The sequence below is a fragment of the Triticum aestivum genome, chromosome 2A (assembly GCF_018294505.1).
Source record: "Triticum aestivum cultivar Chinese Spring chromosome 2A, IWGSC CS RefSeq v2.1, whole genome shotgun sequence".
NCBI lineage: Eukaryota > Viridiplantae > Streptophyta > Magnoliopsida > Poales > Poaceae > Triticum > Triticum aestivum.
Genome location: NC_057797.1, coordinates 31833549 through 31847296, shown reverse-complemented (window position 1 = coordinate 31847296; position 13748 = coordinate 31833549). Strand labels below are relative to the sequence as shown.

At 40.6% G+C, this 13748-nt stretch overlaps 2 protein-coding genes across 3 annotated transcripts; one reads left to right on the top strand and one right to left on the bottom strand.

Annotated features, from left to right (window-relative positions):
• The first annotated feature begins 2070 nt into the window (after positions 1-2070).
• Positions 2071-3043, top strand: LOC123187187 (ribosome production factor 2 homolog). Its single transcript, XM_044598977.1, has 4 exons — positions 2071-2097; positions 2259-2324; positions 2417-2509; positions 2996-3043. Exons 1-4 carry the CDS (start codon positions 2071-2073, stop codon positions 3041-3043), a joined length of 234 nt encoding a protein of 77 aa, XP_044454912.1.
• A 169-nt stretch (positions 3044-3212) lies between these two features.
• LOC123187186 (uncharacterized) lies at positions 3213-8356 on the bottom strand. Of its 2 annotated transcripts, none has more exons than XM_044598975.1 (7): positions 7985-8356; positions 6544-7166; positions 5175-6367; positions 5018-5093; positions 4624-4925; positions 3955-4053; positions 3213-3849 (listed from the first exon to the last, which is right to left on the bottom strand). In XM_044598975.1, the coding sequence occupies exons 2-7, from the start codon at positions 7088-7090 to the stop codon at positions 3697-3699; spliced, it is 2370 nt and encodes a 789-aa protein (XP_044454910.1). In that variant the 5' UTR covers positions 7091-7166; positions 7985-8356; the 3' UTR covers positions 3213-3696. The 2 variants fall into 2 exon arrangements, with proteins under 2 accessions (XP_044454910.1, XP_044454909.1); XM_044598974.1 differs by having other exon boundaries at positions 7883-8355.
• Positions 8357-13748: the final 5392 nt, after the last annotated feature.

The window sequence follows — 13748 nt, the reverse complement described above, 5'->3', positions numbered from 1 at the left end:
TGGGTTGGGCAGACGTTCGGACTCCCCCAAACCTCCCCAAAGTTTGATACCGATTTGTGGGACTCCCCCTACACCAGCTATAGCTTTTCCTTTCTCCCCTTTGATGAGGAGGCAATCTTTTTGCTACTTCCCGCTAAATCTCAACTGCATTAATCCTCTCATTGTTAAGCAACCATGCATGAAGGGGATTGAGGAGTGTACAGGGGCTTACCAATTGTAGTCGCTCTGATGAAACTATATGCTTCGAATTTGAAATATGTTGCCCAAATCATTACTCATAATTAAATATCAACAGCATCCATTCAAATATCATGACACTGATGTAAGCTTGGTAGAGAAAAAAGGAATGTGCTATATTAGCATTGAAGTGTTGAAGACAAAAGGAGCTTGACTCCTTGGCTTTTCAACATTTTTTTTCTTGACCGGACGGTTTTTCATTTACTTGTTCACCCACTTCACACGATAGGAGTGTGCTACTCATACACTGAGATATTGGCAAAGGAAAAAAAAGGCAACAAACTTGTAATAAGCAATCATGCAACAAATTCATATAATGACTACACAGTTTGTGTGTGGCTTCACCGCTGCCTACATAGGATGAATTCAAAAGCAAAAGTGAGTTGTAGGTACACCAAGTCATATATATCGTTTGCAAGAAAATGAATGTGACTGTGGCAACTTGTATCGGTTTTTGCAGAATGAATTAAAAGTTTCATTCCCATCAAAAAATAAAGAATGAAAAGTATCGTCTTTAAGGGCAACACATGGAAATACGACCACTGAACCCTAGTTTGGCAGGCTGGGTTGGCCAGGAATTCCAGAGATCGTCATCTTCTCCAAACCCAAAAGTACCCACATTATTTCATACACCTAGCTGACCTGGGCGACGAATAATGCAAAGAGCGAACCAGATTTGAGCCGGCCCATTAGCTAGCTCGGTGCTATATCAATCCTGGTTTTTGTAACCTGGAAGGTCTTGTTCAGCTTTTTACTGGTTTTGGGAACCTTTTAGAAGGTTTTAATCTATTTGTTCTATTTTATGTTGTTTCCTTCAAAAAAAAATTATTTTTCCCTATTTTTTGCAAAAAAATGTTCCTGAAATTTAAAGTTTTTCACATTTCAAGAACTTTGTTGATTTTTTTTTAGAATTGTTCGTGTTTCTCGAATTTTGTTCTCATTATTTCAATATGTAAGAAATGTTTGGAATTTTCAAATTTTGGTCGACTTTTTAAGTGTATAAAGGATCACTTTTCATATAAATATTCATTTTAATAATTTTAAAAATTCCAAAAAAATATTCGTATTTTCAATAAAAATTAATCCCATTTTATTATTAAATAAATGTTTTCCGATTTTCAAACAAAATGGTTTTAGGAAACGTGTCTCTAAGAAATTTCAAAAGAAATTTAGGATTTCAGAAAATGTTCTCGATTTTTTTAAAAAATATTTGTTTTCTATAGGACCAGAATAGAAAAACTAATTAAACCAACAAAACAGAGCAAATGTTTAAAACCAATAAAACGACAGGGGGGAATGGCAGTACGTTATTTTTCTTGTACCGTGGCCTGAAATGGGCCGGCCCAGTCGGACCTCCCTGCTCAGAAAAAAAAAGATTTCGTCCTGCGCCGCGCCGCCGCCGCCGCCGCCTTGAGGACGCCGGCGTGCTCTTCTTCCCCTGGCTAGCTGAGCTGGCCTTCTCTCCGGAGGTACTTGGACGACGCCCTGGCCTACCCACCACCACGCTTGTTTTTCCTTTTGTTGCGACGGCGCCCTGGCGTGCTTGAATCCTTTTATCTTGGGCTGCACTTTGATTTCCAGAAGAAGAAGAAAAAGAAAATACTGTTGCTGTTGCAAGTTGTCGCCATCCCTACCTAGCTACTCCCTCCGTTCCGAATTACTTGTCTTGGATTTGTCTAGATACGGATGTATCTAGACTCATTTTAGTGCTAGATACCTCCGTATCTAGACAAATTTAAGACAAGTAATTCGGAATGGAGGGAGTACCTTATAGAAGGTTAATACGTACTTGGATTTTCACATCGTCCAGCTAAAAGTTAACAAAAAGAAGCTATGAGGGCTCCTGGTCATGCTAACAAGGTAACTCCAATGGCACAACTGTCATCAGATATTGTTATCCTGATGCTTAGGTTGCACACTGGTGTCATTGGCCCTAAACAACTATATTTTCTGCTCTAATTGGAACTGCGAACTGGTATATCAGTATGTATCCACAACTACATTAACAAACATTTTTGCAGGTGAAAAATGTGACGAACCATGTGATTGACGGCAAGCGGGGCATGATCTACATTGCAGACCAGAAGGTTTGTGTCTGATTTTTTTTTATTAACAGTTGTGAAGTTTAAATTTTGACCTATCTGTATACTAATCCGCTTCATGTTTTCTTTTACTGAAGATTTCAAAATTGACCTTGACAAGCGACATAAAGGGTCTGAAGCGGGTGCGCCGTGACGCCAGGAAAAACAAGGGGCGTTCGAAGAAGCAAAAGGTCAACCCTGAGTGAATAATAGTGTCGAACATATTTTGTTTTTCATCATCAATATCATTGATGCTTGTTCCAGATTATTATAAGTCTGCATTGCAGTATGGAGTCAGCTAGGTAGTTTTGTTTGTATCAATTTTTAGATATAATAGTGTCATTGGCCTTGGTCACCATAACAATGTCCATATTCTTCAGCTTCAATCACGTACCGTAGGTCTTCATCATCTATCAAAATGAAGTTTCACTGTGCTTGTTTCAGAGTTGATGTGACAAGTCAGCTAAATAACGTTCTGTATAGATCTAAACGCTAACGGAGCTACAACTTCAATTCTTTTAACTTCATGTTTCTTTAACTAGATTTGTGTTGTGTACTGTTTTCCATATCTGCTGTGGTAAATCATCGATCTTCCAGTTCTCTAAGAGTCCACTCAGTACAGATTTCCATCACTGCCAGCCGCTAACATTAACTCTGTTTCAACACTTTATTTTCAGCTGAGGAAGAAGAAGAAGAAGAAGCTTGCTCACAAGAATGCAAAATGAAGGCAGAGTGATAGCAATGAAGCCGCTAACATTAACTCTGTTTCTGTTGATCAACGCAGCAGCTAAATTTTGGCAGATGTTGCTTTGCTCCCTGCCAATCACAGTAGACACATCAGTGTAGTCCAACTGGCAGTCTGCACAACCCTTAGGCTATGGATATACACATATGTACACCTGACAACTTCTGTCATAAAAAGAAGAAATGGTAATTCATAAACTGATCGAACTGAAATGTCATGGGTGACTACACCGACTCATCTAGCTAGATACAGTAGAGCAGATTTAGTCATGGCTAAACCAGAGGAATCCACAAGCCCACATCGAGAAACAATCAGTTGTACAATCAAATCAACCGCAACATCAAATTGCAGCAAGTTGATTCTTGTCTAGAAACTACAACAAGTGGCATTCTGATGGAACAGTTTCAGAAGCCACTTCACATGCACTCTAAGCATCTAAACATACACTGCTAGAAGAAAAACAAGTATAGACACAATGACAGACATAAGCATTCCCCCGTTACTTGGTTCCCAACTCTAGGGCCATCCATCTCTCTCTGAACAAAAAAACCCAGGGCCATCTTGTTTGATTCTTCATTATCAAAATCAACTTACTATGAAAGAATTGCCTGACGCTATCAGTTCAAATAATGTTCATAACTCGCCCTGGCATGCGGAAGGAGAGGTCTGTCCATCACTAAACACCTTAACAGAGCAGAGCGTTCCTCCAGCTTCATCCGCGAACGTTATCTTCCTACGTTTCCTCGGCACTTGTGGATGTGGAACAGCCTTCTTTCCCTCCAGCGTCTATAATTAGGATTTTAGTAGTGGTGAGCGGTGACACAAATGCAAGCTGAGAGTTCAGAGAACACTGCAGTACTATTAAACAAGCTTAAAAGCAGGAATACCAACCAATATTTTGCAAAAGCGGTTGCAATCCTTGTTCATTATAGACAACCATTTCCTTGTAGTTCTCTCGACATCTAATGCATCCTTGGATGCTGCTCTCATCTGTGAATGATAATCATAAGATATCAGTCAAGTATCTGACCAGATTGCTGTGAACTTCAAACAGCTCCTAATTCATGATCTGACAATATCTTAAGCTCTGGTAAGCCTAAACAAGTCCCGCCTAATTCCAAGGAAAGAAGGTAGACTTGCACTAATTAATGCACAGACAGGACAAAGCACATTTAAGTACACCAATAATTAATAAGGCATGTGATATTTTCAGTCCCAACAGATGGTTTACATCACAACCGCAAATGTAAATCAATAGTAATTCTGCTGTACAACAAGAAACTAACTTTGAACAAATCATAGCATCATCATAGTACTAGTAATGGAAGGAGCTTTAGCTTTATATTATGTGATATAAATAGAAGCAACTAACAGAAACAAAATTAGAGAAACGCAGAAAGACAAATCTGAAATGCAACTTTTTGTGCTCCAAAGCCAATATATGATGTAACTTCATTGAGCAACAATATTATCTACTTATTTTGTTGGATCATCAGTCGGTTGCACAGCAGTAAAATCAAATGAGTTCACAAGTATCTAGTACAATTAATAATGTCTCACCTCGGCAGTGTTAAAACTGGGAAGCAAAGAATGTGATTCCGATGACAAATTTGCGTCCACTAAACTTCTCATGTGCTTCAAGCTCCTGATAAGATTTGCTGCAATGTTCTCTATATCATGCATCTGCCTTTGTGAAAACTCAACAGCTTTCTCAGTGTCCAAAAGAACAGATGGACTTGTCATCTGAGGAGATGGAGATTCTGTTGACTTGACATCTCCTTTGCTTGTGGAGATAGAAGTTCTGCTCTTAAGTTTGCTGTCTGTGGTTAACATAGATTGGTCTTCAAGATTAATCTTTCTCTCTGAAAACAGCAATGGTAACATGAACAATAAGAAATACTATAAAATTAACTACTCTGCTAAAAAAACACTGCAGATAGCATAGATTGCTTACTCGTCCTTTGGACTCCACACAAATCGATATCAGCCCAAGCATTGCAAAACTTCTCCTGACAAGCTGGCGACATAGTCTGAAAAAAAAGGGTAGTGTAAAAGATGAGAAACTCGTTCACAACTATTCTTTGAAACATGATTAAAAGAGCTCTGCAGACCTTTCTCTTGGACAACAGTTTTTTTGGAGTATGAACTTCAATTGATCCTTCATCAATGGAAAAATCAGACGCCCTAGTTTGCGCATGAGTTCCCAGGCAGGATGGAGTTGAAATTGAAGCTTCAGCAGAAATTTCCTGTGTTTCTTCAAGATTAGAGGAGCTATCTGATATTGCACATCCAATTTTGCCCATGTTAACACAAGCCTGGGATAACTCTTGTTGAACAACATATGCTTCTCTTGATTCTTGATCATTAACAGATCTACAAATGTCAACATTCATTGTACCACTTAGCTGATTCATATCCTTTGATGACTCATCCATGTTGGCGAGTAAGATGTGACCATCATGTGAAACATCTGCTACAGTTGGTGGGCTCAGAACCACAACAGTATCTGGAACTACAACAGAAGTTTTTGTTTCAAAACAATTCCGCTGCACATGATTATTCAGAGCATCATAAACTATATTTTCTAGCCGCCCATCTTGGGCGTCAAAATGGGCAGTATGAGCCAAATCAAGAGTTTTGTCATAAGCGAAATTGTAGCCTGTGGCTGCTTGCTCAACATTCATATGCAGTAATATATCCTTTGTTTTCACATCATGGCAGACCAGTGAATCTGATTGACCCTCCACCGGCATCTGCACAACCTCCTCAAGTGAAGTACAAATCTTGTCTGTGCTTCCACATGAATCAGGTTGCATGACTACCAATGTGCGCCTCATATATGTTTTAAACTCATAAATTGGAGAAGACTCTTCCACAGGTTTTATGCTTTCTGATGTATTGACTTGAACAACTTCTGGATACCTGTATTCATTGTTATCTGTCTGATCTTCACAAGAACGATTAACAGAAGACAACAGAAGTTCATTCCCAGCAGAAGACTTATTCACATCTGAATTACTTGTATCATCCAATGATTTATGATGGTTGCACACTTCATCAATGGGATCAAGTGAAGAAAAATTGTGATCCATCTTTTTTTGTTCCACATTGTCATGCAAATGCACTTCAGCGTCAGAAACATCCTGTTCAATTGCTTGGGTGATGGAACCAGGCTGCTGTCCACATCCATTATCTTCTATGGGAAACTGATGCAGCACAACAGATAAATGGTCACGGGTGTGAAACACTGTATTTTCCATTTCGGCACAGCAGATGTCCTCCCCAGGTATTTCTTCATTATGTTCTGCCAGTACAGAAAAAAAATTGTAAGTTTTGATGCAAAAAGGATCCTCAAAAAGGTTTGCTTCAAGAAAAAAGTAATGGCTGAAAGACAGAAGTCATGTGGATTGATCTTCGATATTGAGATAACAAAGAACTGGAATATAAGGATTTTATTTTTGCTTGGGTAACAATACCCACCAATGGCAATTGTGCAGTGCTCTTGATCTACAGCTCTTGTTTCAAGCTTCACTGTCACTGGGTCATGGAGTGTTGACTCAAATAGGAAAGTTTGCACAGGACTGACTTCATCGCCCTTTGGTGATGTATCAACTGGTTTTGTAGCATGTGGAGAAGATGATGCATTCATCTTTCTGTTTGCTTTACAAGGTGGTATCTTTCCTTTGTTCTGTTTCAAAGCAATAAGAGGCTCATCAAGATCAACTTCCACATCTGATCTTTCATCCCCAAAATCCCCACACTGAGATTGATTCTTGGTGCCAGATTCTTCAGAAATAGTTTTTGGAGCCTTCTTATTCTTAGGTTTACGCCGAGCTCTGAGATCCTTGAGTTCTGAGGGTGAAGTTAAGGCGAATTCTTCAGAATCAATCATCTCGGTCTTGACAGGCTTTAAACTGGTGAAATCCACTTCATAACTATCGCTGTATATATCACTTAATACACGGGTCTTCTTGAATTTTGCAGGTCTTCTGAGGGTCGAATCTATTCTGTTAACCACGCAAGACATCGTGGCTAAATGACAGTCAACTGATTGAGCGCCTTATCTGTAGCAAAATCTATTCAGGGAAGCAATAAAAGGACCCCTGTAGACATTTAAAAAATAGGTGTTATAATCAAGTAAATGGTGCAGATAAGCATCAATATCTTCACTAGAAATGAAGCCATCTTTCAGAAACAGACACCATATTATAATATGGGATCCCTATATTCATGAAAGCATCTTCGAAGAATCACAATATGTGGCATTGCAATTAACTCGTGTATTCTTCATAACAGAGCAGAAGAAGAAAAAAGAGCTTGACACAAGATTAAAAAACAGAGCATATATACATATATATATATATATATATATATATATATATAAGTGAAATCTTTTAATAAACAACTGTGCTTCCAGTAGGGGGGATGGATGAAGAACATTGAACAGGCAATTTGTATAGAGACGGAAAAAAATTGCAGCCTTTTACTGACGAAAATCACATCCCTGTGGTCGTCAAGAGAGAAAACCCTCAAATTTGTCATCAATCTTCAAGTACGATATAATCAGTAATAAAATTAATAACGAATCCCTCAACAAGCCCTGGCTCAGAGCTAAGAACTGCGCCTCCAGCGCCTGCTGTCAGTCTATAACCCTCTCATCGGCCTAGAACGCTACTAGCTCACAAAAATTACAGCTTTACAAGAGTCCTGGCCATGGCAGATTCAACACAACCCACACACAGATCTGCTACGTAGTATTCATTTCATCAGCTCGGATACCGTATGCGGAAATAAACACAGATCTAGACCCTGCAGGTACCTGAAGCCGCCCCAGCCCCTGGTAAATCGAGGAAAAGCCGCGGGAAGGTCGGTGTCGAACTCAAAGAGGGCGACCGGCCGCTCCGTCCGGGGAGGCGCTGACCTTGAGGTTGAGGACGGAGGGGCTGAAGAAGGGCGGAGGGAGCGGCGGCGGCGAGCCCTGAAGCCGCCCTAGCCCCGGGTAAATCGAGGAAGAGCCGCGGCACGGCCGGCGTCGAACTCGAAGAGGGCGACCGCCCGCTCCGTCCGGGGAGGCGCCGGCCTTGAGGAGGGAGGGAAGGAGCGGCGGCGGCGGCGGGCGGGCAGAGATCTCGGTGCCGGAAGTGGAACCCTACTCTGCTTCTCGACTGTGGATATCGGCGTATGTATGAGGAGCGTGGAGAGGGGGAGGCGGCTTGGCGCGAAGGAGGGAAAGTTGGCGCCACGGTTGGCGTTGGTTGGCGGGAAGGGGAGCGAGATTTTGGGGTTGTAGCGGGACAGTGTTTGGGCTTTGGACTCGACTTTGGATCCGGGACAACGAGAGGACGAGGAGAGACGCGGCGTGGAGAACGACGGTATCTTCAAGTCGATCAACTTTACAAGAACATCCTTATGAAGATTAATAATTACAGATAGATCATTGGAGAATATATTTTTTGCATTGGAGAAACCGACGACGGCTCCCTCCTACGCTGGCCGGCATCGCGCCGTGAGCAAAATTCAATGGGCCCTCTGGATCTCCGAGACACCACCGCGGTAAGGGAAACGGTTTTGACACAACGTATGAAAGCCGTCGGTCGGAGCCAGAAGACGTCGACAACAACCACGAGAAGAATGCGACAAAGAGTATTGGACGACCACCCCAGATCTGGCCTGGCGGTTTCAGTGAGATCTAGGCACAGTTCTTTTGCCAGAATCTGGGGATTCTCCCAAAATCCGACCCCTACCCAGCTTCTCCCAGAATCTTTGAGCCCCATTTGTTTTACAATCCTATCTAGTTATGGTCTAATTAGATAGAATTGTAAAACAAATGGGGCTCAAAGATTCTGGGAGAAACTGGATAGGGGTCGGATTCTGGGATAATCCCCAGATTCTGGCAAAAGAACTGGGCCCTAACCTCACGGGCTCCCTAGTGATGCAGAAAACAGGTTGAACATCACCGGTCAAGTCGCAGAAGCAGAACGAGGCCCACGAAACGACGTCGTCTGCTCAGCCAAAAGACTTCGAAGTAGCCGCGTGACACGAAAACACAACCAGGTCCACCACTCCAGAAAAGCAGTGACCGAACAATCTCATACCCTCCTCTGCGATGTCGACGAGACCACCACCGACTAAGTGAACGAGGAGTTGGGAAAACCTTATTCTTAATCCACACGGCGCCGCCATCATCACTGCAATCTCGTCGCTGGGAAGCCAAACTCTAGCCCTGAGAGAGTCTAACTACAACACGCGCCACATATCATGGTCCCCCGTCCCACATTGGGAACGGGGCCCGCAACCACCACAAACGGAGTCGATGGTGGCACGGGCAAGGAGGGTGATGTGTTTACCCGGTTCATCAATTTGGAAATTGTTTGTCTTTTTTGAAGTTCACTCGGGATGATTGATTCTCCGGATAGAATTGCTGACCAATCAAAATCACAACAACCAAGCCGAGCTCCCATCTAGCTAAAACACGGGAATAGCAGTAGCTAGCAGCCTAGCGAAGAGGGAGTAACAAGCATATAACCACCACGACTGCGACATCATTAGCAATATAACACCATTTTTTGGCGAAAAACACCGCACATGACGTTAATTTTTCATATAAAACATTGACCGAGCGATAAACGCATTTCGGACACGATCATGATAATCTGGGCCCGCCTGACGTGGCAAGAATAAATGGTGTTGTCAAACGCCTGTTGAATTGGTTGCGGGGCCCACTAGTAAGCAGTCTCCTCCCTCCTTTTCTCTCTCTTTGATTAACTAGGTAGGGGAGTGTGCCTTGGCGCACATTGCCTAGTCCATCAACCATCATGCATGTTGGTCCAGCGTCCAAAACGATGGCAAATTCAAAATAACAAACTATGCATATAGATCACCAGGTTGCACATTTAATCATTCGGTAAAGTTTTTACACTCAAAGTTGCATGTTTAATCTCTCAGTTAAAGATCAAAATCATTAGTTGTAAACAATGTTTTTTGGGTACAGCCAGTAGTGGCATCTTAGAAGTAGTTACGCGGTTGTCTTCTAAGTTGCTACTAGTGGTTGTTCCAACTCTTTAAACATAACCATCTTTTCTTTTGTTGGTCATAGACTTTCATACCGTGAAATCAGCGAAACCGAAAACACATGGTATAGTTTGAAGCAAAGAAGCAACATAGGCATAGGTGGAGTAATAGTAGTAGATGCAGATGGATGTCGGTCTACTTATCTCGGACGTAATGCCTATATATTGATCATGTCGTTGTTATGCTCATTGAGAGAGATGCCTCTATGGATCAGCTGCTCAATACTAATTTGTTTACACACCGTTGCTATGCCAATGAGAGAGATGCCTCTAGCGAGCATTATGGTCCCCGAGTCCATTCACTCTATATTTACTAAAACCCTAAATATCCTTGTTGCAATTTATTTATTATTATTTTCTTTTACATTTTATTTATCTATCACTGTCAGAATTAATCTTTGCAATTAACGAGTACAAGGGGTTGACAACTCTCTTGCCCGCGTTGGGTGCAAGTATTTTGTTTGTGTGTGTGCATGTGTTGTTGATGTACAAAAAATTAGTATCACCTCGGATCGAAAAAATATATATATTCGACGGTGAACGGATAAAAAATCGGATAAACGCACCTTACTTTATTAGTAGGTATAGACATGTGTTGCAACCTAATCTTTAAGTATTGTTCTATTATGCAATGTGGTGTTCGGTTGCACTGTTTGGTTCAATTATACGGTGTGGTGTTTAGTTGCACTGTTTGGTTCAATTATGCAATATGATGTTCACTTGTTGGGGTATAATTTTGCATTGCTAATTAAGTAATTATACATGTGAAAAATAAATCAAATTTGATTGTACTAAATACATGAGAAATATATACAATTGCTATATTTTTTGGGTGTTAAACATGCACGTTGTGATTACCTGGCCTTTTCAACTTGAATTTGTTAGGTCGGCAATGTGTTTATTCTTCATTAACCTATTTTTATTCATAGAGTGTCAATTCATACTTAACCTGATTAATATTTACCTTATGTAATTACATGGTAACACTGGGAGACACTTAGATTTAACATCGAGGTTTGCTCAGGGTCCTTTGGGTAATATAACAGTATTGTGCAATTGCAATAAAATTTATAATATTTAGGTTTTAATCTTGCATGTAGGTCCCAGTGTCAATGGTTTAGACCCATTGTTCAACCCGTTTTGCATATGAGAAAATGATAATCCATGAATATCAGTCAAGTCAAGAAATCCAGGAAAGATTGTTAAGAGAAAAACTAATGAGGAAAAACAACAAATTCTTTGTGTGCGTAATGAAGAAGACATGATGGTATTAACTGGCTTACCTTATTTTTTTCCTTGCACACCATTTCAATATCTAGAAAATATATTTATAACTATCTTTGTTTTCAGTCCTTTGCAAAGCAGTTCACTAATGATTACATGTGGAACCACATATATGCTCAAGAAGTAAGGAATGTATTCATACAACACCCACGGTATAATATTAAAGTCTTCCTCAAAAGAGCGAAGGATTGGCTGGCTATCATCCACAGGCGTTGCCCTGAAGCAGGGTCACTGAAAACTACTAAAGCGGAAGGCGAATGTTAAGCCTTCGACATGTTGAAGGTCCTTGCAACTTTAGGGCAACGGTTGTGGATGATTGTCCTCCCATCCTTCATCCTCTTGAATAAGACTTCAATATTATATTGTGAGTGTTGTATGAATACCTTCCTTGCCTCTTGAGCATACATGTGGTTTTAGAGGTAATCATCCATGAACTACTTTAAAAAGGACTCAAAACAAATATACACATAAAATATATTTTCTAAATATTGAAATGGTATGCATGGGAAAAAGTTAAGGTAAGACAATTAGTACCGGAAAAATACACAGGAGCACCCGGGTGCTCCACCCCTGCACGAAAACTAAATAAAAAAATACCATGAAAATTCAAAAAAAAATCTGAAATCTTGGGATCTCAAACTTGGATACCCAATCTACTCCCGTATGAAGTCTCATAGAAAAATACCAGAAAGTGTATCCGTGATGAAGAAATTACAGTTCTAACTAAAATCCATCCAAATAGTTTTTTCTATACATAGAGATTTTTTGTCTTTTTGCCACCGATATGTTTCCTAGTATTTTCTCATAAAATTTCACATGGAAGCAGATTGGACCCAGGTTTCATATCCCAAATCCCCACTTGTTGTTTTTAAAATTTCCCGGTATTCTTTTAAAACTTAATGTTCATATAGGGGTCTGGAGCACCCAAGTGCTACAAATCCTCTTCCAGTTACTGCCATCCTATAGTTGACTAATGTTTATATTGCGCACACAAATATTTGTTGTTGGTCCTCTCTAGTTTTTCATCCTAACAATCTTTCTGAGTTTTTTGATTTTCTAGCTCTATAATCACCTCGTTGTGTGTGTTTTGCTGCAAAAAAACAGGGACGAAGAAGAGTTAAAGTCGTGCATCGGTTCAAGATGGTGATTGTTAAAGCTTATCTTAAGGGTCAAGGGTGGGTGCTGACGACGCGATAGACTGCTGGTTGATGAGCTTCAATTGCTTGCGCTAATATGGATCTGATTCATTGATGTGTGCTTGTTATTCTGCGTATGCGCTGAAGTCTGGCTTTTGCTTGGGCCTGTAATAGTGCTAGCCATAGATAGGTTATTAAGAATTGCATTCAGATTTGTTTTTGTTTTCGCAAGCTTTTGAGGTTTTTTTTCAAATTGAGGAGTATAGCTCCATGAAATTGATAAAAAAGATCCTACCATAGACAGGTGCATGTCGCAACGATAGTCATCGGTATGAAAGCTAACTGGTCCTATAACATAGCCAAACATTCGCTACGTGGAGACAACAAAGATAAAATGTTTACATGTGTTGGTCTTTGAGGTATAACACTAGTATTCTTTCTACATGAGATTTTTGCTACTTTAGAATGCCAAGCTGTTTTACAGTACCCTCAATTCATTATGTCTAATCTATCTTTATGGATTCTTACACTCAACTAATTTGATCTAAGCAGGTGTGACCATTTTTTTTGATTGAGAAGCGTTGCCTTACAGCTTGTAGCTACTGTTGATTGAAGCGGTCGGCGCCCTTTGGCCTCTCAAGGGACCTATTTCCCCCGTTTTAGAAACTTCCATTTTTGGCACTTCCCATTTTCCATAACTTTCTATTTTTGGCACTTTCAGGCATTATAGTTTCCACTCTCATAAAATCATTCCCTAGTTTCATGATTGGAAATTTGGGTTTTTTTGAAAATTTTGAAATTATAAACTTTCAGAAATGAACTTCAAGAAATTTTGAACTTTTAAATTTTCTGAGCAAAACTTACGTCAGATTTGCAAGACCGGCAAAGAGAACCCTCGTTACGACAGAGAGGGAGCATGAACAAAAAAGTTGAACATTTCAATTTTCTGAATAGAACTTCCGTGAGCTTTGCAACAACTGCGACAGGGGGATACCCATGAGGAGATACAAGCTTGTCACTGCCGCAAAAGGTCGGGGAACATAACACAAGACCCCAAGGGATGGCCTTCCGCCACCGACGCCTCTATAGCTATGTGCAACACCACCAACACAAAAGGCAGGAAGAAGACCACATTACCACAATACCAACACGAAGACACGCAAAGCCCCCGCCCAGATCCGAAGGACCCGACACG

What these genes read in the sequence shown, in the direction of transcription:
- LOC123187187 (XM_044598977.1), top strand. Translation starts at nt 2,071, where the DNA reads ATGAGGGCTCCTGGTCATGCTAACAAG. An exon ending in CTCCTGGTCATGCTAACAAG is followed by an intron (nt 2,098 to 2,258) that starts GTAACTCCAATG and finishes ACATTTTTGCAG; the next exon opens with GTGAAAAATGTGACGAACCA. An exon ending in TCTACATTGCAGACCAGAAG is followed by an intron (nt 2,325 to 2,416) that starts GTTTGTGTCTGA and finishes CTTTTACTGAAG; the next exon opens with ATTTCAAAATTGACCTTGAC.
- LOC123187186 (XM_044598975.1), bottom strand. Translation starts at nt 7,090, where the DNA reads ATGTCTTGCGTGGTTAACAGAATAGATTCGACCCTCAGAAGACCTGCA. An exon ending in CCAGTTTTAACACTGCCGAG is followed by an intron (nt 4,054 to 4,623) that starts GTGAGACATTAT and finishes TATCATTCACAG; the next exon opens with ATGAGAGCAGCATCCAAGGA. An exon ending in ACCGCTTTTGCAAAATATTG is followed by an intron (nt 3,850 to 3,954) that starts GTTGGTATTCCT and finishes TCCTAATTATAG; the next exon opens with ACGCTGGAGGGAAAGAAGGC.